Below are 23,449 nucleotides of genomic sequence, written 5' to 3' on the forward strand. Positions count from 1 at the left end.
TTTTTTGTTGAACATAATTATCTTAAGTTGGTACTTGTTGACGTTGTTTAACTTCTTTTGTGCACTTTGTGTAGACATGGAAAATAAATGCTCCACATTACTATGTGGGTGTCTTCAATCCAATGGCAAAACAAATCTTGAACAACACAACACAGAATTAAATGTCTTTGGACTCTAAGTGGTAACTTCTTTCTACTCATCCTGTCATGAGCTGTTGTAGAACTGAACCTACAGACATTTCAAAAGTACGGAGCCAATGCTCATCATATTATTCAGATCCATAAAATGAAGTACAAGACAATTAGAAGCATAATAAGTCCCTGGAATGTGAGTGAAGCTTACCTGCTGAATAAAAGCTTAAAACAAATTTCCCAATTTTTAAAGTACCAGTAGGAACAGGTAAGTATTTTATACTGATTCATATAAATCTTAATCTGTTAGTTATGGGAAGGTACACTGTAATCCCCCTTTAAAACACTGAGAAGATGCAGTAAGTGTCAGGGACGTACATGTAAAAACGCAGGCTGGTATATATTTTAGATGTACGTTGTAAATACACTTTAAAATGCGAGAAAATGCATTACGGGTCGGGGACGTACTCGTAAAAACATGTATTTTAGATGCACTGAATTGTAAGGGAGTTATGGGTAGGTGCACTGTAAGTATCCGTTAAATACACTTTAAAACACGGGAACATACACCATAAAACATGTGAAGATACGCAGTAAGTGCCTGGAAAGTACATGTTAAGACTCAGGATGATTTATAAAGCATTACTGTTTTTTTTTCCTTTAAATGTACACGGGGCTTCATAAACACATTACACCGCAAACAGTGCTAGCAATTGGTGAGAAAAAAAATTTAATGACAGTCAAAGTCTTTGTAAATTATTTAAAGGAATTCTCAGTAAGATTTGGTATTTTTGCTCCTGGGCCCCTCTTACATTTATTAAATAAATGCATGTTCAAGTGTTCAGAGAGCTGAGAGCTGAATTGGGATGCGCGCAGCTTAGTGTTTTACTGGAGCCTCGAACAGAAATGTGTTGAAGGTTGTTGAGGTACTATTTATCATAGTCTCTTCTTTATGTTTGGAGAATGTTTCTGTGATCCAGCGTTTTGTATTCTACTGTATATTTAACAAACAGAAAGTCATCTTATAACGACACGAATACACAGACACACCTGACTGTTACTGACTTTCTGATGAGTAAGTTACATCTGCACAACTTTTTGTTTAACTTTACATAAAACTGACAAAATCTGCAGATTATTAAAGTCAAAACACCAGAGCGAGGCGTTACTCAAAATGAACTGAGCTGTGGATTTGTTACAGCACCGTTTTATCAGTCACACCCTTATAGAAATGTATGTCAGTAATAAATTTTTAGTTCCAGCGATGCTCTGTTCCTTTATCAAGTGTAGATTACTTGGTTGTTAAAATGTTAAGGTGCTTGGTTTTAGAAATGTTCAAAAACTTAAATGTTAAAATTCTATCGTGTTGCTTTCTGGTAAACAAGTTGCTTTAATGTCATCTCAACACAGTGCTTCAGTTTTGTAAATTTGTATGAACAGAAAATAAAAGGCATTCTATGATTATACACACACTTTCAGCAACTGACAAGATAAACTATTTTATAGCTTGTTATTATTTGTTATTATTGTACAAAAAGACATTGATATGACGCACCAAAGCTTCTTCAGACCTTCCAATGACAAGGGTATGTATTTTGAGCTTTCCTGTTCCTGAAATGCCAGAAACACCTGCGACAATGGCTATATGGCTAATGGCGGTCCAACTAATCTAGGCTTGGCTAGTTTCTCTTTTTTTAACTACACTTAAGCTCAAAATGATTTATAATCATACCTATTTTTCATTTTTTCACTGCAGTTTTTTGTGGTCTGCCAGTGATAGTGTAAGATGCCAAGAAAACATCAGGAATTATGCAGAAAAACCTGGCCTTGAGCAGCATTGGATCCTCAAACAAGACAGTGATCTGAAACATATTGAAACCACTGAAATGTCCAATATATGATTAGCAAAAAAAAGGTTATCAAACTCAATGTGCAGATAGGTTTGCTTTTCATTATTCAGATTTTTAAGTGCATACATTTCTCTGCAGTGAACAATTTCACAACAAACTTTTGAATGCCTGGCACATAGCTGACATTCAGTCATTAATTCATGCAATATTTGTAACTGCTTATCCAGTTCAGGGTTGTAGTGGGTCCAGAACCTACCCAGAATGGGGCCAATGTGCCACCATACACTGTAGACATTTTTAACAAAAACACTGAAAAATTTGCATTTCTTATGGGATAACATTTTATTGTAGACAAACAGTATATGGAAATACATCAAAAATGTAATTTTATATCCATGAAGTACCATATGTGAACAGATTCAGTTTTCTTAGTCTTACAATTGTTAACATACAACCCTGTATTTCAGACACCTTTCTAATGGTGGATGAAACTGTCAAGTGCAAATCATCTCTAAGGCATGTGACACAATGTGGCCATCGGTTATCTGAATCCTCCAGGTAAAAACTGAACACTGTGTAGAAATATAACTTCATTAAGATGACCTCTTACATGAGTTAAGTAAAACACAGGCTTGTTTTCAGTAGCTTCAATGAAAATTTGTTCTTCTTGGCTCGCAGATAAAACACTGATCTTAAATTATTAGTTAAAGGCTCACATCAACCTAGCAGTACTGTAAGCACACGAAAAAAGCCACAATGTCAGTCTAACACACAGGATAGTTATCACTCAAAGGCATCATTATATGAAATAAAGAGGGGCATGCTGAATTATGAAATCAAGTGCTGTTATATCCATAAGCAATGTGCATGTGCATTCAAAGAAATATTATAGTTACTCTTACAGAGTAGTTTCCCATACTGTTGTTGCAAACCAGATCTGACATAAACATAAGTTTTATGTATTAAAAATACAGATTTCACAACATTTATATATGATCTTAACAGCAAAATCTATACACAGTTCGTAAACTCTCTAGTCTATCAGAATCCATTTGATTCACTACAAAAGGCATATAAATCTGTCCTCTTTAAATGATGAGGTATTTGATCTCAGACAAGTGGTCAACAGATAAAGTGTGCTGAGTTCCTGTGGTGTGGTGTAGAAAATGTGAATCCAAACAGGCAGTGATTTTTTTTTTTAGATATAAGTCAAGCAGTAGCCTCCATGAACATTGACCTAACAATTCATGAATCTGTACAGACTGGCGACATAGTGCATGGGAATGAGGGAGGAGCCTGGCTCCATTCACAACACCCACCTAAAGCAAGAACATGATTAAACAGGCCAATATTTCAGCTGCATTATTGCCCTTCTTCCTGCCTTGATTGAAGCAAGTTTTCTGTCACTCATCTCCACTCTTCTCAGAGCTTGTTCCCATGGCCAGCTCATAGCAGGGTTCAGCACTGGACTCTGGCATTATGGGGCTGAAGTCAAAGGCTTTGTTCCCAGAGCCCATGCGCTTGCGGTTGCGTGCACCCGGCTGATAAAGCTGCATGGCAGGCCGGTCCTGTCCCAAGACAAGTGTGAGACACAAGAGACAAGAACGAGACACTCATATTTTATTTCAATGTGACAACATTGAATACCCCCCAAAAAAAACCTATATTAGCAGAGCAAAAGTGAACTGCTGTCTGGCTATGATACATGGCCTCCCCCATATTTACAAGTTTAGAACAGCACGCAACACGTTTTTGACAGCAAAAGCATACTGATATAGAGTTTAACATCCTAGTAACCTAGTGATACAAAGTGCAACATGCTAAAATATTAAATGTGTTGGTGTGGGATGAAGGTGCCTTCCTCTGATGTTTCAACATTTTCTGCATAATTTAAAAGCTGAGATGTGAACCAGTGCAGGGTCTTGTACAGAGAGGGTGCACCACTGTAAAGGTGATTTGTAATTTTATATTATTTTGTTCTATAAGAAGTTGCAATTATCTATAAATTCCTTTGGTGTCTGGTAGTTCAGTATTTTCTATTGTGAAATGCTCCATTCTAATAATCATAGTTTCATCAGAGAAACATGAAAATATTTTACTGCCTTACACCATGAATAATAATTTATTATAATTTTTTGCGTCAGATTAAAAGATGTGAAAAAGATGTGAAGAATACTGTGCTCCTGCCATCTGAATGGTTTATTGTAAAGTGGTCAGGAAAGCTCTGTTATCAGACATGATGTTCTGATAAAAATAATTTTCATTTATATTTATCAGAAGATATTGGTCTTGCAAATCATGACATCATACGTTATCTCTTTTTGCTGTCAATAACGAGGCCTCTAGCTGTAAAGTGTGGGGTCTCCCAGCGTACAGCACGGTATCCCCTCCCCTTGGGTAGAAAGGCTCAAAGGCTAGCTGTACCTTGGCTGGCAGAGCCCCTCCTATCTGGTCTGGCCCCTCAGACTGGGAGGTCCTTTTCTCCTGATGCACTAACACAGACTGAGAGACACGTTGTCTTCCGTCAATGATCAGCCCAAGATTGCCAACTCACAGCCAAATTCACAGCTAACTGCCTTGACAACACATTCAGCACGCTATAGCTCACAACACAAGCATGGGCAGCAATACAGGGAGGAGAATTTGTATTGCACACCCACAACTATAATGACGTAAATCATAATGACTGCGAGGTGAACAGTCTAAATGGAAACAGTAGCACACAGCTGAGTGCCTGACAAACAGACTGATGAATGTTCTTAATAAATGCTTTCGATGCCATGACGTGCTTGTGTTGCCTTTAAGTACTGACTGTACTTTCACATTTAAACGTATGGTTCTGGAGTGGGTTTGGAACAATGATGCTTATGAGGAGTCTGCAGTAAATGGACTCTGAGTTAGATTCTGCAGGTCTATCAGCTCATGCTTACCTTATTGCGAATGCGCTCCTTCCTATTTCCCATGTCATCCCTGTCCTCCTTGCCCAGTTTATCCACGGTCTCTGGGCAGTACGAGTAGCCATGATGATGTCCGTCTTTCTTGGCCCTATCCTGGCAGTAGCCTTTGCCCCACTTGGTCTCTTCCTTGCGGCGCATGAACTTGTCAAACTCGTAGTGGTGCCTCTGCCGCTTGCGTTCCTCCTCTCGGCTGCGGTGATCTTTGTCCCTTTGCCGACGGCCATGGCCTTCACGCTGCTCCTTATCACTCTCCAGCTGAACCCTATTACATAGGAGAAACCTGTGGTTGGTAACCTCACAGTCTAAGCAGTAGAACATAACAGCCAAGTCATCGGACAGAGGACTCGTATTTCAAAATCATCTTGGACGGTGTATTCACTGTATTCTGGAAGAACAGGACTGTTAGGTGAGGTTGGGCTATGCCATTCATTCAAATAGTCTTATCTGTAAACGCTTTATTAATTTAGATCTCTATTGGAATGTTAAAATACGCAGCTCCAAGTTCTTATAAATATTGATGCCTCAGTGTCTGTATATCTGTACATAAATGAACATAGATATCAGATATCTGACATAGACAATAATCTCAGCAGTAGTACACAATTACCAAAGAGGTGTATGTTGATGCCTAACCTTGAATATTGTACTAATTATATACAGCATTACAATGCCATAAAACTGAGCTTTGTCTCATTAAAAAATACATTCTAATAAGGTGTTAGTCTCTCCATTTCTGCAGTAACAGCTTCCACACTTCTGTAACTAGCTACAGAAACACTCAGCCACATGTGCAGTAATGTGATCGGATACTAATATTGGATAATGTTCTGGAATACATAATCCAATACAACTCATCCCAAAAGATATTGCATCCAAAACCAGGGGCAATAAACTCCTCTAGTCTATATGGTTAACAGGCATTGGTCATGGTGACTCTAAGTCATAGCAGGTGACCACCCCACTGCAAGAACTATGCACAAAATTACGCAGCCCCTTACTTGTCCTTGGGATCTTTTGACTTGGTGTGTCCTGTAGGTTTCTCCCACTTGTTCCTGTCAGTTTCTCCACTGTCTCCTTTCTCTTTCAGTCTGTCTGAGTCCACCTCATCATCTCTGTCACATTTCTTCAAGAGCTAGAGGAACATTAAAATGACATACTTCCTTATACAATATTATTACAAATAGTTTTAAAGAACTCAAAAATAAAGACAATACAAATATCCAGTGGATCTTGATTTAAAAATTGTTCTGATAAAACCTCAGTCACCTCAAATGCTTTTTAAGCAAAAGTGGCTTACCTTAATTTTGATCTCTTTCTCAGAGAGTTTCTTCTGTTTCTCTGCCTCTTTGCGCTTTCGCCGCTCCTCCTCCCTGCGTTTCCTCTTCTCCTCTTCCCTTTGCCGTTTCTTCTCCAGCTCTCTGCGCCGCCTCTCTTCCCTTTTTTCCTCTCTGATTCTCTGTCATTTAAAAAACAAAACGGTTCTAGAAACTGAGGCTCTAATTGACCAAAACCACAAATCTGAATCCAAGTGTCTGTGTCGCAACCTGTTTCTCCAACTTCTTGTTCTTTATGTATTCCAAAAGTGGTGTTGTCCTTTTTGCTGAAAATAAATAGAAGGGAAATGTATTTCAGGATGCATAGGGTACACAATATACAGGGGGAGTAAAGGAAATAGGATGGTGCTATCAGTTTCAGTGTATGTTCTGCTACTGAAGCAGAAATACAGGTTTACTCTACCTATGAGCTCTCTTGTTTTTGCCTCAATTTCCCCCAGCAGTGTTTCTGGATTGGCCATTGACTTCTCCTCATCACAAGAGTAGTTTTCCAGAAATCGTTTGTATTCAGGGTCTAAGAAGAAATCAGCATTGCAAGTTGGAAAAAAAATCATTATTTTGGTGGCTAGTGTTTTTCAGTCAGGTCTGGTTACAAAATCTCCAGCTACTCAAATAACTTAATTGGATTTTTTTTGGATATCTGTTGCATATTTAGATATCCAATTTATGAATCAAAAACCATTCACAAATACCTTCCTCAATGCTTCCAGCCTTGGCATCTTTCTTTTTGAGTTTCTTCTTGGAAACTTTCTGAAAAGGAGCAAATTCTACTATGGCTGGATACTCCTGGCCTAAAATAAGGAGAGATTAAGCAAAGTGTTATTTTCTAGTAGTATGAGTAAAAATGTGTGAGTTTTCATGATGTACGTCCATAGTGATACAGCAAATTGTCAATGATTGTTGAAAAATACTTAAAAATGCTTAGAAAACTGAAAATATTACCTTTATTGTCAATAAAAACATAACCATCAAAGCGATCTCTAAAGAGAACAATATCATCAGGATTTTTAAAGTTGATGTAAGCCCGGGAGAAAAGATGCGGATACAGACTGTGGGACAAATCATGAAAAGGTTTGTTATAAGTTGTATACGTAAGTAGTATTTTCAAATGTCTACAAAAAATTTCAAAAAGCTCTGAGAAACAGCACCTTTGATCAGCGGGAAAGAATTCAAAGTAGTCGAAGGAAGGCAGTGGACTGAGATGCTCCTCAAGCTGGTCCTTGGACAGACTCGGGGGGAGCCGGCGAATGACAACCTTGTGTGAAATATTTTATAGGTCATTTGTTTGTAAATACTTGTTACTGTATTTTTTCTTTAGCATTGGAAAACAATAATAAACCAATGTGATTTGAATCTTCCCCTTCAATTTCAGCTTTAGTAGAAGACAATAAAACTCTTTAGTGGATGATATGTCATTGTATTTGTTTATGTTGATGCTGTGAGTGTCAGGTATTGTCTTTTTTCATGTACATTTTGTTTTATTTGTCTATAGGCCTGTGTTTCCTTATGGATATTATATGCCCACATGTATCCTTCACAGGGTGACACACACTCACACATTCCCTCAGACACACACACTCACTATGGACACTTTGAAGTCGCCAATCTACCTACAAATGTGTGTTTTTGGACCATGGGAGGAAACCCACGCAGACACAGGGAGAACACACCACACTCCTCACAGTCACCCAGAGCAAACCCACGCACACACAGGGAGAACACACCACACTCCTCACAGACAGTCACCCAGAGGAAACCCACGCAGACACAGGGAGAACACAAAACACTCCCCCGGAGGAAACCCATGCAGACACTGGGAGAACACACCACACTCCTGTCAGACAGTCACCTGGAGGAAACCCACGTAGACACAGGGAGAACACACCACACTCCTCACAGACAGTCACCCGGAGGAAACCCACGCAGACACAGGGAGAACACACCACACTCCTCACAAACAGTCACCTGGAGGAAACCCACGCAGACACAGGGAGAACACACAACACTCCTCACAGACAGTCACCCAGAGGAAACCCACGCAGACACAGGGAGAACACACCACACTCCTCACAGACAGTCACCCGGAGGAAACCCATGCAGACACAGGGAGAACACACAACACTCCTCACAGACAGTCACCCAGAGGAAACCCACGCAGACACAGGGAGAACACAAAACACTCCTCACAGACAGTCACCCGGAGGAAACCCATGCAGACACAGGGAGAACACACCACACTCCTGTCAGACAGTCACCTGGAGGAAACCCACGTAGACACAGGGAGAACACCACACTCCTCACAGACAGTCACCCGGAGGAAACCCATGCAGACACAGGGAGAACACACCACACTCCTCACAGACAGTCACCCGGAGGAAACCCACGTAGACACAGGGAAAACACACCACACTCCTCACAGACAGTCACCCGGAGCGGGAGTTGAACCCACAACCTCCAGGTCCTTTATAAATTAAGTATTTGGAAATGGCAAGTGAGAAGATTTTATTCATCACTGCATTCGCTATCAGTTACATCAAGGAAAAAGTGTGGCAAAATTGTAATTAATGTATAATTTCAATTATCCCTTACACAAAATTAATTTTAAAACAATTTGTATGCCGAATATAATAAATATATATACGACATCAGTATTTTACATACATTAGACTAATACACTTGATCCAATTTTTTACAATGTAGAGAACTATAACATTTATGAAGAAATATAAAACTGTATAAACAGTGTTGTTTATTAGGATCCTGATACCTTTTTGAGCTAGTCATTTAGGCTATTTATGGTGAACCCGATACTGACATAGCTATCCAACTGCACACAAAGCTTGAGTAAACACCTAAGACAAGCATACTGCCAATAAAATGGGACAATCAAAATATGGTAGGCTAGACTGGAACTGTGTTCTCTGTAGTGACAGAGCACCATCCAACAAGCTCCCGTTGGGATGAGATGTAGGTGGCGTTTGTGATCCAGAAAGAACCATAAACATTAGCACCTAGCCTCACGATTTGTGGCTGAATGCAGTCGTTTTTACTGTAATGTCTCGACATACCGTTTAAGAGTAGAGTTTAGTGCAGCAAAGTGTTAGATTTGGAGGTGTCCGCAAACTTTTGGCCATATCTCTACCGTCTCTTAAAGTGACTACGGTGCTGCGGTAATGAATCTTACTCTTGTTATGTCTACTCATTTCTGAGCCCCTAAAGCAGCTTTCAGTGGCTCTTCTGTGTCTCCTGGCCACATCTAGACACTGAGGTTTTACAGCGGGACCGAACCGCAGCGTTAGCCAAGAGGAACAATGCCAACAGTCTCAGAGACCAAACAAGACCGAGCTGTGCATCAGAAACACGTCTAACACCGACAGCACGGTGGCTTCGTGTCGAGGGGCTGTTTTGCCACAGTGGTCGCTGTCCTGGGTGCTGAACCTCCTCTACCTCCCTTCATTTTTCCTTCCTCTCCCCTTCTTTGTCCCTTTGTCCAGTCTAACCTACCTTGGTGAAGATCTCCTTCTTCTCCTCTTTCTGCTTGTGGTTGGCCGAGGCGCTCTCCTGCTCCCTCTGTGAGTCTCTGAACTGGATCTCGACGATGTTTCTTTCTCTGCTCTCTGTCGTCTGCTCCCTTTCAGCCCTCATATCTCCATTTCTCCTCTCCACCAGATCTCGCGAGATGCACCGACTGAACTCTCGCGAGACATTGGGTGAAAATAAACCAGTGGCGCTTTTTTTTGGAGAATAATAAAGGTGCGCCTACTCTGAGTTGTAGCGCAAACAAGAACTGTCTATGTATTGTTGTAGAAAATAATTTTATTACTTTGTGTTATGACTTTGTGTCAGTATACATGTCCAGGGTTGTATTGCATTATCAAAAGTGTTTTGACAGCCCCATCTAACTGCTGAATTCACATACTTTAAGGGTAGTTGCCCATAGATTTGTTGTGAAGGATACATACACAATGGAGTGCAGTTTGTGATCCAGAACAAATCACCCAACAAAAAAACTGATTAGTTCTCTTAGTCAAATGCAGTCAAATCCTCAGAATGTTGTTCCAACATATACTGGAAATCCTTCAGTGAAGATTAAAGAGTCTTACTGTAGCAATGAATGACACATTTTGTACTGAAGCCCTTGATTCAGGAGAAATACTCAATGTGCATATGTCCACAATCTGGACACATAGCATATTCTAAGTACTGGGATCACTCTCTTTACTTTGGAGTGTTCATTGGTTTTCTGCAGGGCTATCGCTCTCCTCTGAGTCACTGTTGCTGCTGCTGCTGGTGTTGGTGCTGCGGTTGGGGGCCGGGGGTCTGAAGGGGCTACAAGGTGTCTGGGGCCCAGTCCGAGTACAGCATTGACGCCCAGGCACTGAAACATAACAGCAAAGCACAAATTAGGAAGAGTAACTCCACAACAAAGCAGAGATCATTAGAAACCATTTTCTTTTGACCACATGACATAAATATTGATCACATGACATAAATATAAAGTCAAATTAATATGTAATATATTTTTGATGCTAATGTGGTTTGGAAAATTGACAAAGACTTGAGGCGTGCTTTGCCATCTAAGATTAGTTCAACCTAACCCTGGATTTTTATTATTTTTGGGGCTTATTACAGTGGATTACTGTCTTCCAAACTACATCACCACTGAAACCTACTCTGCACACCTTACCTGCTAAAGGTGTGTAAAGGGGGAACTAATATTCAGAATTTCTGTGAAGCAAACAAGGTTTATCAGAGTGGTCTGATTTAAATTGCTCTGATCTAATTTTAGTCAGCTAATCAGACATTTTCAAAGTAATGGCGATAGAAGGCAGATATTGGAAACATTTATTGTCGCTTAAATATGCCTCATTTATTAAATTGCCTAATGTCTGCTAAGAAATAAGTTTTGGTTAAAATTTTTTAAGCACTCATAGTATAATGTTAGGACGGCATGGTGGCACAGCTGGTAGTGTCGCAGTCATACAGCTCCAGGGACCTGGAGGTTGCGGGTTTGAGTCCCACTCCGGGTGACTGTCTGTGAGGGGTGTGGTGTTTTCTCCCTGTGTCTGCGTGGGTTTCCTCCGGGTGACTATCTGTGAGGAGTGTGGTGTGTTCTCCCTGTGTCTGTGTGGGTTTCCTCCGGGTGACTGTCTGTGAGGAGTGTGGTGTGTTCTCCCTGTATCTGCGTGGGTTTCCTCTGGGTGACTGTCTGTGAGGAGTGTGGTGTGTTCTCCCTGTGTCTGCGTGGGTTTCCTTCGGGTGACTGTCTGTGAGGAGTGTGGTGTGTTCTCCCTGTGTCTGCGTGGGTTTCCTCTGGGTGACTGTCTGTGAGGAGTGTGGTGTGTTCTCCCTGTGTCTGCGTGGGTTTCCTTCGGGTGACTGTCTGTGAGGAGTGTGGTGTGTTCTCCCCGTTTCCCCATGGGTTTCCTCTGGGTGCTCCGGTTTCCTCCCACTGTCCAAAAACACACACTGGTAGGTGGATTGATGACTCAAAAGTGTGCGCAGGTGTGAGTGGGTGTGTGTTGCCCTGTGAAGGACTGGCGCCCCCTCCAGGGTGTATTCCCGCCTTGCGCCCAATGATTCCAGGTAGGCTCTGGACCCACCGTGCTTCATACGCCACCATTTCATTTTCTGGACTTGTATTATGTTCTTTTATTTTACCCAGTTCTATAATGGAATCTAACAAATATTCATCTCTCCTGAAGAAGAGAATGTAATGTACTTTTAGGGAACACAACAGGATTTTAACACCTCTGTTGAACATTTACACTGTTTGTACATTTAGTGACAATAATGTATACCTCTGCCTTTCCTTTTATGTCTGTGAGTGTAGAAAAGGAACAGGAGGGATTTGTAAGGCAATGCATTACCCAAAACCTATTTTAGAATTTACTCCTATTTTACCATCACTGACATTATGAAGCCAGAAAACTTGTTTAACGTGGGTATTTACTATAGCATATAAAATACAGGCATTGTCATCACTTGTTTCTAAGGAGCCCCTGAAGGAACATGATGAGAATTTATTTTAGTGAGGGAAAAATATTGTGAGCACCACAATATATATATATATATATATATATATATATATATATATATATATATATATAGTGGTTATCTTTTATTACATTTTCTTTCAATCTTTTCAGTTGTGTGTGAGTTATATTGGGAGAGTACAGACCATCAGGCTAAATATTTAGTGGCTTGTGGTGTCTGAATGCGACAGCTTTATTTTCTAACATGGAATAACCTTTATGTCTCTATATTTGAGAGCTAGCTGAAAGTATACCTCTCCGAAACTCACCAATATCCATTTGAGCTACAGCATACCTGCACCACAGAAATAGCAGGTGTTATGGAAACAGAAAAACATCGCAAGTGGTGCTCATGACTTATTAAATTGTGTTCAGAGATTTTTCCCTAAAAAGAAATCCTCACCATGTCCCTTCAGGGGCTCCGTAGGTTTCTCACCTCCACTTGTCAGAAGGAATTTAAAAAAACATTTCTCTAGTGTCTGGTTTTACGTCAAAATTTATTCAGTGAATTAATAACGTAAAATTAAAAAAAATAGTATTTTAAATACAATTCTGAAACAAGCTTTTGAACCAATCGGGGCAAGTGGTAAAAAGTGAATGATGCTGAAGTGAACTAAGATGGTGTTACTTGGTAGATTCTTTCTCCTCTTGCATCACTTTATTGGCTGCTAATCTTTATATTTTCATACCCTGAGTTCCTAAACCTATGATTTAATCAACATACTTATTTGATCATTCATTCATTGTCTGTGACTTATACAGGACCCTGGAGTTGTGTGACAGAGACACTACCTATTTCTCCACCTCTCTGCTGGGTGTTTTTTTTAATGTTTCAATATTTTTGATCCATGGTTTGTTGAATCCATAGATGTGTAACCCATAGATTTCACTGACCAACTGTATAATTGTAATAACTACAAAAACAACAGCATGCTATCAGAACAATGTAAATCTATACCCTCTACAAATTCTTGACAAAGTATATATAGGCATCAGTTTACTAAGTAGTTCAGCAAGGTTTTTAACTAGTTCACTATGCTAAATTCTGTCATAAAAACCTTCAGACATGAAATATATAATTAACAACACAATTAAACTAGGCTCACTGAACTGTTTCTTGCCAAATAGTGCACCATAATCTACTGTTAAAGTTCAGAGTTTGTGAGCTTTAGCAGATAAATGATCAATTGCAATTTATGTAATTAGTGCTAAGTATTAACCTTAAAGTGGTTATGGCTTAGTTAACAATTAATAAACATTTTTATCATCATATAAAAACTCCATAATCAATTTATGAGTAGCAGCATTGTTGCGGTTCTAGGGGTCAATGTGGTTGACCAGCAGAAATAAGCAGAGAGACCTTATTGATCAGTTTAGTCACTACACCATCAAACAATCCAACAAAAGCATATCATATGCTAACATAATCAGCCAGTGACAACAAAGCTTTCTTCTGAAGCATGTTCTACCATGTCTATTTTCTTAATTTTAGTAAATTAATTTACTTCTAAAAACAGCAAGAAAATGGATAGTCTTACGTTGTCATGAGATGCCAGGTTATAGCGTGGTAAGCTTCTGTTGACGTAAGTTACATTTTCTTCAGGTGGAATTTAGCTAATCTAGTTTTCTCATCAAAACTTTCAATCTTTCTTACCGCTGAGAAACGTTTGTTTCCCACTACTGGTCTCCACACACAAACTGGGCGAGGGTCTCTCTGGAGTGGACACGGAGCTCTTCAAACTGGGTACAAAAGTGGAGCACGTGTCGAGATCTCCACACACCCGCTCATGAGTGTAGGTCAGGTTGGATTTAGTAGGTGCGCAGCCCATCTCTCTTAGTGCCACTTTTCATCCTCATCCCATGTTACAAACCCAGCTCTATTACACAGATTCTCCCTCCCCGAGTTGCCTGTAAAGAGCCATGACGTTGGGTTTCGCGAAAAGGGGTGCGTCACTAGCAATAGCACAAAGGGATTCAACCACCAGCTGTGGCAGAGGGATGGTGAAGGAAACAGAGTTTATCGCTATACAGAGAAAACTGAAGATGTGCTAAATGGGGGCATATTTTGTCTCATTCAATCTCATTTAAAACAGACAATTTCTGAATAACAGTAAATCATGTTGTTACCAAACACTACCCCACTGCAGAAGTTTAGGCTTTCCAATGACAATTCAATCTCGATTCCATTCTTCTCTACTGGACAGTACTTTTAAAGCAGGAACATCACTAAAGACAATGTGCAAAAATACTGATACAGGGTTTATTGCCTGAATTCATTTTCTCTCCATTAAAACCCATTTTGCATTAATTTCAATACATTTATTCATAATAAAAATTCAACCGAGAAGCAACACAAACGAAGGAGGAGTGCTCATGTGAGGTTTTCTTCAGGGCACTCGCATTTCTTTACTCAGTCTTTTACAATTGTCAGTATGTATTTTTCTCTGCACCACGGCCACCATCACGTGCTGGTGTCAGACATAGACGTCTCTAGCATCATGTCATTCTCACGCATGTCACATTCTAAGAGGAAGCGCTGGAAGGCATCAGCGATTGGAGCCTCCAGGGACATGACGTTGCTCTCCTCCAGAGGTTGGGTCTGGCCGTCACTGTCCTCAGCTGATGTGCTGAGTATTCTCTTTAGAGTGGTCGTGCTGGGGATCATCTTCACTTTGTCCTTGATATCAGTCCCTTTGACAGAAAAAACAAAACTCCTGAGCTTACTTGTGTGGATTGGTCCATACTGGCAGCACATAAAGCTTCTTATTAGGGCAAATCATTCCTGTCTGATTTCTTAAAGATTGTTTGACTTACCTATATAAGCGTCAGAGTCACCGATATACATCTCAATGCAGTTACCAAGCATGGTAACAGAAAAAGTATCATCCCTTTTGAGACCAAGTGCCTGAAAAAATAAAACAAAACTATTAGCACTTAAGCTTACTATGAATTTTTAATTTCTGCATCTCGAGCGTCCAAGAAAAGAGGTGGTCTGCTTACAGTATGAAAGTAGTCGATGGCACTTTCAAAGTCCCCCATGAGGCTGTGCACATAGCCAATGGCTGAGTAGGTCGAGGCATGCTGAGGGACAAGAACGAGGGCCTGTCGATGGTACTCCAAAGCCTGCTCATACTTTCTACAAAAATAAATAAAGGAGGTTTCTTATAGTTTTGCACGTCTATCATACAATATATGTGCAAGGTATACACACACACATACATACATACACACATAAATACATATATCAGTAACAATGTAAGGCTGCCTACATGAAGAAAAAATAAACCTGCAAGTACCAATGACCACTGTCCACTTTGTTGTTGAATAGCAAGATATCTCATTCTTAAATAAACACTTAAAAAAGTACCAGTCTTTAAAGTAGGAACTACAGATCTCTTTGATATCCAACAAGTGTGTATGCATAATATATTTAACACTGGAATGACAATACTGAACGCGTACTCTGTTTATGCAGAGAGAATAAGAGAGAGGAGCAGGTTCAGTAGAACACTGAGAATAAATAGCAGAATACATATTTAAATGGGCCCAGGGCTCTCTGAAAGCTCTTAATTAAAAATACCACTCAGTCATTTTTAGAAGCCTGTCCTTTTCAGGTCATTTCCTACTTAGAGCCTCACATGCCCTGCTCTGAGGTATTGTGGGCTTTTGATGCAAGAAGACCACTTCTCAGAGGGTAAAAATAAAAATACATTAATTAGCACAGTAATTAAGTAATTAGGCACTATATGGAAAAGCAGCCAGAACAACAGATATTCGGACACTTCTCCCAGAAAAGGTTTAGAGATTAGACAACAGAACTGTTGTGAAGTTTCTTACTTTAGTTTTCGACACACATGACCCAGATTATTTAACAATGGTTCCCATTTGTCCACTGTTACCTGAAAAAGATTTATAGTTCAGAGCACTTTATTATATTCTTACCATGTATACTAGCCTGATAGTACATTTATCATACAACAAAATGAGCACAAAAGGAGTCTTTATTCTTCATAATAAAAAATAAATAAATAATCCCTCAGGGTGAGAGCACAATTACCTCACTGCCAATGGCTTTGATCTTCTCCATTGCATCTAGAAATAATTTCTCTGCAGTCTTCCAACTACAGGTTCCAGGTAAAAACAGTTGTAATTAATAAAATGAAATTAACCATATGCTAACAATATACTAATTTGTAATTTTACTTATGTCTAATTATGACCGTCCACTCACTCTCCATTCTGGAAGGCCACCACCGCTACCTCATGGATGACAAAGGGGTCCTCTGGAGCAATGCTCAGTGCCTGGCTAAAGAAACGTTCTGCCAACTTTGGGTTGTTAGTAAGTCCATATTCCAGACCAATATACAGCATTGGTAAATGACACCTAGTAAGGCAGTGGATATGGTCAAATCAAAGTGAATAGATTTACATTCATTTTTAGGTAACAGCAATTTTTAAGCTTAAATAATTTACATTAAAAGGAACACTAGGTAAGATTTGGGTTTTTTGCTCCTGGGGCTCCCCCTAGTGTAATTCATTTCGACAGCACTATACTTAAATCTATGGGGTGGAGTGTGGTGTCCTACCCAAGTGTGCATAGTGCAGTTTCTGCAGTTCTGAGCCCACAGTAGCAACACCAGAGTCTTTATTCTCCCTATTACAGGTCAGTGAAGCATCACAATAACCCTCACGATGTAATTTCTAGGTAAGAAATTTTACATAGTGTTCTTTTAAGTAAACAATATTTATGAGCAATTGAAGGCTGGAATACCCTTTCATTAACTGGGCAGCAGTGAAGTACGCTGCCATGGCCTGGTCATGCTCACTCTCCACAGCAAATGAATGGCCATATGCAATCCAAGCAGGCCCATATGTGCGCTCCAGTGTTGTGGCTTTGCTACAATGCAAAAAATAAATAAATAATAATAATTTTAAAAATAATAACAATAATTAAAATGACAAATGTGTGTGTTTAAAACAACAAAGATTTATGTTCTTACCTAAGATACCGCCGTGCATGTTCATTTTTATGCCCTACCATTAGGTAATAACATCCAACAGCAAACCATGAGACCTAAGCAATTGAAATAAAGTATTATTTAAATGAACACAGGTACTTGTTCCTGTATAAAAATGTATGAACAGCACTGAATGTCTGCACTCACTGGATTATTTGGGTATAAATCCACCAGCTTATGAGAGAGGTAAAACAATTCTGCAAAGACATAAATACAGTAAAATTACTATTTAAAATATCCCTACATTTAAGCGTACAGCAAATTTATTTATTTCCTACCATTTGCTTTGCTCAGCTCCACTAATGTTCCTATGTGAACTGGTAAACAATTAGCATGGAATGGATCCTTCACCATTACCCTGGATACAGAGAACAGGCATTCAGAAGTGACATGCAAATAAATAAACAAGTCAACATAACATTTATCAGCAGAGAAATGACATTTTTTGCATCACAGCATGTTAAATCACAAGATAATGTTATCAATTTAGATCTTTGCCTGTTAAAGGTAACTCATGAGAGTATCCTCTAAGAACAGGAAAATTCATAAAATATATACTTACATAGATGTGAGGGCATAGCACATCTTAAAATCACAGTTGTAATAATGTCGCTCTGCAAGAGAGACGACTACATCCAAGTTGTCTTGGAGACCATTGACAAGCTCAGGTACGACCATCTCGCTAGGCTTATTATACTGTCAAACAGGATCAGCATTTTAGACAATATTCTATTATTTTGTGTCATTTAGTAATACAATTTAATAGTTCAGATGTATATGAGAAGATCTATGTAAATTCTGGATTTTATTTGATTTCTACAAGTTAAAGACAAAGCATGCAATACATATCCAGATTTTGGGAAGCTACTTTCAAACAGTAACTTTTTGCTGTTTGGCCTTGGGCAAAAGCATAAAACCAGGCTCTGCTGAATAATACAGACCTTGTGAGCTCTAAGCCATTGGTATCCACTATTGAAGCTCATCCAACTTTTGAGAAAATTACTGTTAGAAATGGCAAACTATGATAAAGAACACAGCACTCATGGATTTATTTAGATTTATTTTTTTAGCTAGAGTCAAACTACTTTACTCAAATACTTAAGTAAATACTAGAAAAGAATTTAAGCAAGTAGCTTTGCTTTTGTGGCTAGCCACTCCCCAAAACCGCAAACGCTTAAATGAGAATGATAATTATTCTGACCTTCTTTAACTTATTTTCATAAAGAAAATGTAGCAATTCCTCTTCTTCTTCAGTACATTGCTGGCTTAAGGGAAGGGAATCTAAGAAATCTCTCTCTGCAAAAAGAGAAAAAGAATAAAAAGTATATGTTTCAGAAGAAAATCTTTGAACTGGGTAAGTACCAAACAGTCCAAAACACATTCAGCTTGAAAATAAAATTTCTCTCTCACCCTCTTGAGCAGTCAACATGTGATGGGACGTTAAAAGGTCAAAAGCTTCAAAGCAGTAGACATCCAGTTTCAAGGCCTCTTTGTAGCTGGATGTGGCCAGAGGTCTGTTGTCCATGGCATCATAGATTTTTCCCCGCAGGAGGCAGATAGAACTGCTGATCTGAGGGGCATGACCACAGGGAGTCAAAAATATTTAACCTGCAGTGGCCTTCAAATATCAACAACATTATTATGTGCACTCCCAACAAAAAAGGTCACTCTCAGCAGTAAAATACAAAATACACAGATGAACAGATACAAACAGATATATAATAAATTTTACAAGTATGACAAAATATATGAAGCATGAACTTCACAATATGGCAAAGTTTATTATTCCGACTAATGTACATTTACAATAAAAGGCGTTAATAGTTTATCTGAAATTAACCTGCAATTTATTTAACTGCTCTAGTCTCACAAGCCATGATATCAGATGAAAGTCTTTTTCCTGTCCTTTGCTATGGCCAAGAACTTCCAGCTTTAATAATAATAAATGGAATTTTTAAAGCGCTTTTCAGTAACCCAAGCTTTGACAAGAGTTGGTATTCTGACTTAAATGCAAAGTAACCACATTTATTTTCCTCTACAAAACAGTGTTAAAAGAATGCATTCTTTTAAAAACACCACTGAAATAACGTCTGAAATATATCCTTCTCTGATTTTCTGACAATCACTGTACATGTGGGTGAAGCTTCTTAGTCTAAGACTAAATGGCTCATAACACTACAATCCTTTTATAAGTCTATGAAACTCTGCCATTCTGCCATCAACACCTTTACAGTGGATTTACTGCAGAAACACAAACTCAGATACAAGATTGGTAAAAGATTTTTTTTTTTTACCACATGGAAATACTCTTTATACTCTAAATCCATCTGTACGTGAAGAGCATTCAAGTGGAGGTTATGTTTAGCAAGTAGCAAATAAATTTTTATTACTTCAGTATGTATAAACAGGAAAGAATTGCTCACTGAAGCTGGGGACATTTCCCATTCTTTGGTGGTTTCTCTTGTGGCATTGTCCTCCTTTACACCTTTGTCCAGTAACTTTTTACTTGCTGGTTCTTCCATATCCAGAATGTCAAGGGCCTGCTGGTACTCTTTGGCAGCATACTATATTGAAACAAAACAAACAAAAGTCTGAAGTCCCCAGTAAATGATAAGAGCTATGTTCCTAATGTAAATAATAGTATGACCAAGGATATAGTGAAACAAATGTGTTTCAATGTGCATCAGTAATGTCATACAATTGGATATACTCACATGGCACCTTGCAGCAAGATACTGGCAGGCTCCATAAAGCTTTGGAAAGAAACAAGACAAATCTGAGAAACATGATCATGTGTAAAATACACAGTCAATACAATGGCTGAACATTTGAACACAAGTGATCAAAAGACTGTTACAGATGAGTGACTTCAGAAGTCCTTATGTCATGAACCTAAGGAACCAATACAACCAACTTGCAGGGTGGGTCATTTTAGCTGGTTTTGAGTGGCAGAGTAAGAGAATATAGATGCGTGTAGGCCCATCTCCAGCAACAATATTCAAATAATATCTTTACTGAATTAAGGGGAAGATGAATAGTTACATGTAGTCTACTTGTGTCTTAGAAATATCTTAAATATCTAACCAAGACAAATTTTAGGGGTTTAATACATTAGCCGACTGAGACCTTAACTAACACCAATATAGTATAACAATAAGACAATTAATTGCATCTTGTATATATATTAGGCTAACTGTAAGTAAATCACACAAAGACAATGAATATTTTGCTTTGCCAAGATTACTTAAAGTAGGAGTAGCTGATTTGTCTTCAGTTGAATTAAAAAATATATATATATATCTTACACACTGGTATGTACAATATCACCTACTGCAGCTTTCATGGTTAGTGACATCATAATCATTTTAATGCTAATTAACAGTCCTTACCTTGTCGAGTTTGCGGGACCTTAGAGCATGAGAGGCTCTGTGGTACTGTGAAGTAAGATAAAGGCACTGTGCTAACCAATAAATATCTTGTGGATCCTCTGATGAGAATAACAGAGAAGATACAGAATTAAGCAGCAGTCGGTGTTTAGTCTGGTAAGTGTGAACATGTTTGTTCATTTCCCTCAAGAACAATGTGAAGCAGAGATAGATACCTACCATGAGATAAAGATGCTACTTTATCAGCCCAGAAGAGAGCACTCTGATACTGTTGCTGTAAAACAATAAATACAACTATGAGACTTTGATGAAGCACTAAAAAATAAGCTAGTTCAATCTCCAACACACTTTGACTTGGTTTTCAGCCAGGTCTGGAAGAAACGGTGAGTGACTTAGCGTATATCACTGGTCACGACCTGAACAAGACACCACAGCAGACTTCAGGGCGTGTGATAAAAATCCTAAGCTTTTAGACGTAGAAAAAAGCAGAAAGTTCAAGTGACAGTCCAGAAAAGAACTTAGCAAACTAGCTAACTCACTACAAGTGGATGCAAATGTGTTTGTTCTTTAAAATGGCTTTAAACACAATTGTACGGAGTAAGCGTGTTTACTGTCTGGAGCACCTCACATCTTTCCAAAAATATTAGACTGGTTTTATCTGTTATTCCCGTTAACTCAGGAAATACTCAGCTAGGCTAAACTAGCGGCTAACGATAGTTTCTCCCACAGAAACCAGGGTAACATCCGTTGGTCTTCTCTTTTTTTACAAGAATTTGAAGCTCTTTCACCTGGTCGATGTAGTGGCGAACACGCTTTCGAAGTCTGTCCAGGTTCATGGTGAATATGCGGTGTTTCTCAGACTCGAGCTGGACTCATAGTAAAGCGGAGAGGAGCCGAACCTGAGCAAACTCACAAACCCGCCGTTAGACTCGACTCCGTGTAACACAGACTCTCCCACAGAAACACAAAACACACACACGGGTTCCGAGCTCGGCTCAGCAGACATACTCTGCTCATTAGGATTATTACATCGTAAATTTTATCTCACATTGTAATAGGACAGTCTTTTTCTTTCATAAATATTTTATACAGTTTTCTGTGCTCATTGGAACCGTCAGTAGCAATGACTGCGGTAAGAAAGGGGAGACTCGCTCTTTCAGCTGTATTTAGCTCTCCGGTTGCTCACCCTAGTGCCAGCTTTCAGTACTGCAGCATCACAGATAATTTCTGTAAAACTATTCAAGACCCCTACTGCGAAAATCAAGTGTTTAACCTGAACATGTCCATGTAATTTTATTTAAACGCTAGAAATAATTCTAAGTTAAATAAGAGTCTAGCCCCGTGTCTGAGTATTTCCACCTTAACAGTGAAGTATTTCAAAGACAGTCTCAGCAATTTCATAGGGAAAAATAACATTGTACAAATATAATGTTAATATAACAAAATTCAGCTTAAAATGGTAGGATTTACATTTTATTGTGGACCGAATGTCGGATATAAAACCTTCAAAGATATCAAATTTGTTCATCTAAAATGACAGAATAAAATGAAATGATGAATGTTAGTGTCTGTGAAGTGGGCTGTAGTGTCAGAGTTCATAGAATAACTAGGCCACAGTATATAACACAGGTGTTATATATTATGATGGATGTAATTTGCCAGTGCAGTGAAAACAGTCCTTGTACAATGCAACATTTGAGGAGATGTGCAGCAGGGCACTGCAAAGACATACTGTCAGGATATAGTGGATATGAGCAGAGCAGCTGAAATTCAATGAGCCAGAGCATAATAATGATCTCATAATAATGATCTCCTGTATGTTTCCGTAGCAGTGGAGCTGATTAACTCTGTTGCAAAAGACTGTCTGCTGTTATATCAGTAGGTCATAGTGTGGGTGGGATTTTGCGGTTGTGAGTTTGTGTCCTTTTTTTCATCACCACACAATTCAGAGAGAGGCCCAGTAACAAGCAAGCCTTTTTTATTTGCCTTTTTGGCATCTCCAGCTCTGAGACTACATGCCCAGGGCACTGCTGCAAAGATGATGATGATAATAATAATAATAATTATTATTATTATTATTATTATTATTATTATTTATTTATTTATTTAAAAAGTGCCTCTCAAGACTCCCAGGGACACTGTACAATAAATAGTAAAAGAAGTACATACACACACAAAAATCACTAATTTGACTTTTGAATGTGAGCATCCACACATGAAGAGAGTACATTTATTTAAAAAAATAAAATAAATGTTTGCAGCAGTGTCTCAAAAGGACCCTAGTGTCATATCTAGTGTCATCAGATTTTGTCCTTTTGTAGAAGTTCATGGTTACACCTCAAGTCACCGTATGGTGGTGCTACTGAGCAGAGAAAAGCCACACTATGATCTCTGCATGTTCTATTAAAATTGAAAAAGGTGCGCACTTATCGTGTTGTTTTTAACGATTTTCGCGGCAGTTTACTTTTAGAATAAGCATCTCTACAGCGATTGGACAGAGATCGCATAACCACTATATGACCACAAGTTTATAGACACCCTCTTGCCCAGTGCCCACTTTCTTCGGTGCATCTAGCTGGTATTGTATGGTCCTCCATTGTTCCAGTGTCACTGCTCCACTGATCAATTTTATAACCCTCTAACTAATGCTAGCTCATCTCATGTGCGTCTCTTCTACGGGACCCCATTGTTTTGTCAATGATTCCTAAAGTGTGTCTGTCTCTCTCTCTCTCTCTCTC

At 39.0% G+C, this 23,449-nt stretch overlaps 2 protein-coding genes across 3 annotated transcripts; both read right to left on the reverse strand.

The window, feature by feature from the left end:
* Positions 1-2,316: 2,316 nt before the first annotated feature.
* On the reverse strand, positions 2,317-9,930 carry upf3a (UPF3A regulator of nonsense mediated mRNA decay). Of its 2 annotated transcripts, XM_066641003.1 has the most exons (11): positions 9,777-9,930; positions 7,421-7,527; positions 7,215-7,321; positions 6,965-7,063; positions 6,676-6,786; positions 6,483-6,538; positions 6,236-6,394; positions 5,937-6,070; positions 4,912-5,200; positions 4,406-4,483; positions 2,317-3,549 (listed from the first exon to the last, which is right to left on the reverse strand). In XM_066641003.1, exons 1-11 carry the CDS (start codon positions 9,915-9,917, stop codon positions 3,385-3,387), a joined length of 1,446 nt encoding a protein of 481 aa, XP_066497100.1. In that variant the 5' UTR covers positions 9,918-9,930; the 3' UTR covers positions 2,317-3,384. The 2 variants fall into 2 exon arrangements, with proteins under 2 accessions (XP_066497100.1, XP_066497101.1); XM_066641004.1 differs by lacking the exon at positions 4,406-4,483.
* A 4,658-nt stretch (positions 9,931-14,588) lies between these two features.
* cdc16 (cell division cycle 16 homolog (S. cerevisiae)) lies at positions 14,589-21,836 on the reverse strand. Its single transcript, XM_066686556.1, has 18 exons — positions 21,500-21,836; positions 20,931-20,985; positions 20,715-20,812; positions 20,040-20,078; positions 19,749-19,889; positions 18,736-18,895; positions 18,527-18,621; positions 17,888-18,021; positions 17,604-17,683; positions 17,473-17,522; positions 17,308-17,381; positions 17,079-17,204; positions 16,539-16,691; positions 16,365-16,428; positions 16,145-16,206; positions 15,308-15,443; positions 15,122-15,212; positions 14,589-14,998 (listed from the first exon to the last, which is right to left on the reverse strand). Exons 1-18 carry the CDS (start codon positions 21,545-21,547, stop codon positions 14,769-14,771), a joined length of 1,836 nt encoding a protein of 611 aa, XP_066542653.1. The 5' UTR covers positions 21,548-21,836; the 3' UTR covers positions 14,589-14,768.
* Positions 21,837-23,449: the final 1,613 nt, after the last annotated feature.

The sequence above is a fragment of the Hoplias malabaricus genome, chromosome 12 (genome assembly GCF_029633855.1).
Source record: "Hoplias malabaricus isolate fHopMal1 chromosome 12, fHopMal1.hap1, whole genome shotgun sequence".
NCBI lineage: Eukaryota > Metazoa > Chordata > Actinopteri > Characiformes > Erythrinidae > Hoplias > Hoplias malabaricus.

What these genes read in the sequence shown, in the direction of transcription:
- upf3a (XM_066641003.1), bottom strand. Translation starts at nt 9,917, where the DNA reads ATGAGGGCTGAAAGGGAGCAGACGACAGAGAGCAGAGAAAGAAACATC. An exon ending in TTCTTTCCCGCTGATCAAAG is followed by an intron (nt 7,322 to 7,420) that starts GTGCTGTTTCTC and finishes TTTGTCCCACAG; the next exon opens with TCTGTATCCGCATCTTTTCT. An exon ending in TCAAAAGATCCCAAGGACAA is followed by an intron (nt 5,201 to 5,936) that starts GTAAGGGGCTGC and finishes CCTATGTAATAG; the next exon opens with GGTTCAGCTGGAGAGTGATA.
- cdc16 (XM_066686556.1), bottom strand. Translation starts at nt 21,547, where the DNA reads ATGAACCTGGACAGACTTCGAAAGCGTGTTCGCCACTACATCGACCAG. An exon ending in TGCTATGCCCTCACATCTAT is followed by an intron (nt 17,684 to 17,887) that starts GTAAGTATATAT and finishes CTCTGTATCCAG; the next exon opens with GGTAATGGTGAAGGATCCAT. An exon ending in GGAGCTGAGCAAAGCAAATG is followed by an intron (nt 17,523 to 17,603) that starts GTAGGAAATAAA and finishes ATGTCTTTGCAG; the next exon opens with AATTGTTTTACCTCTCTCAT.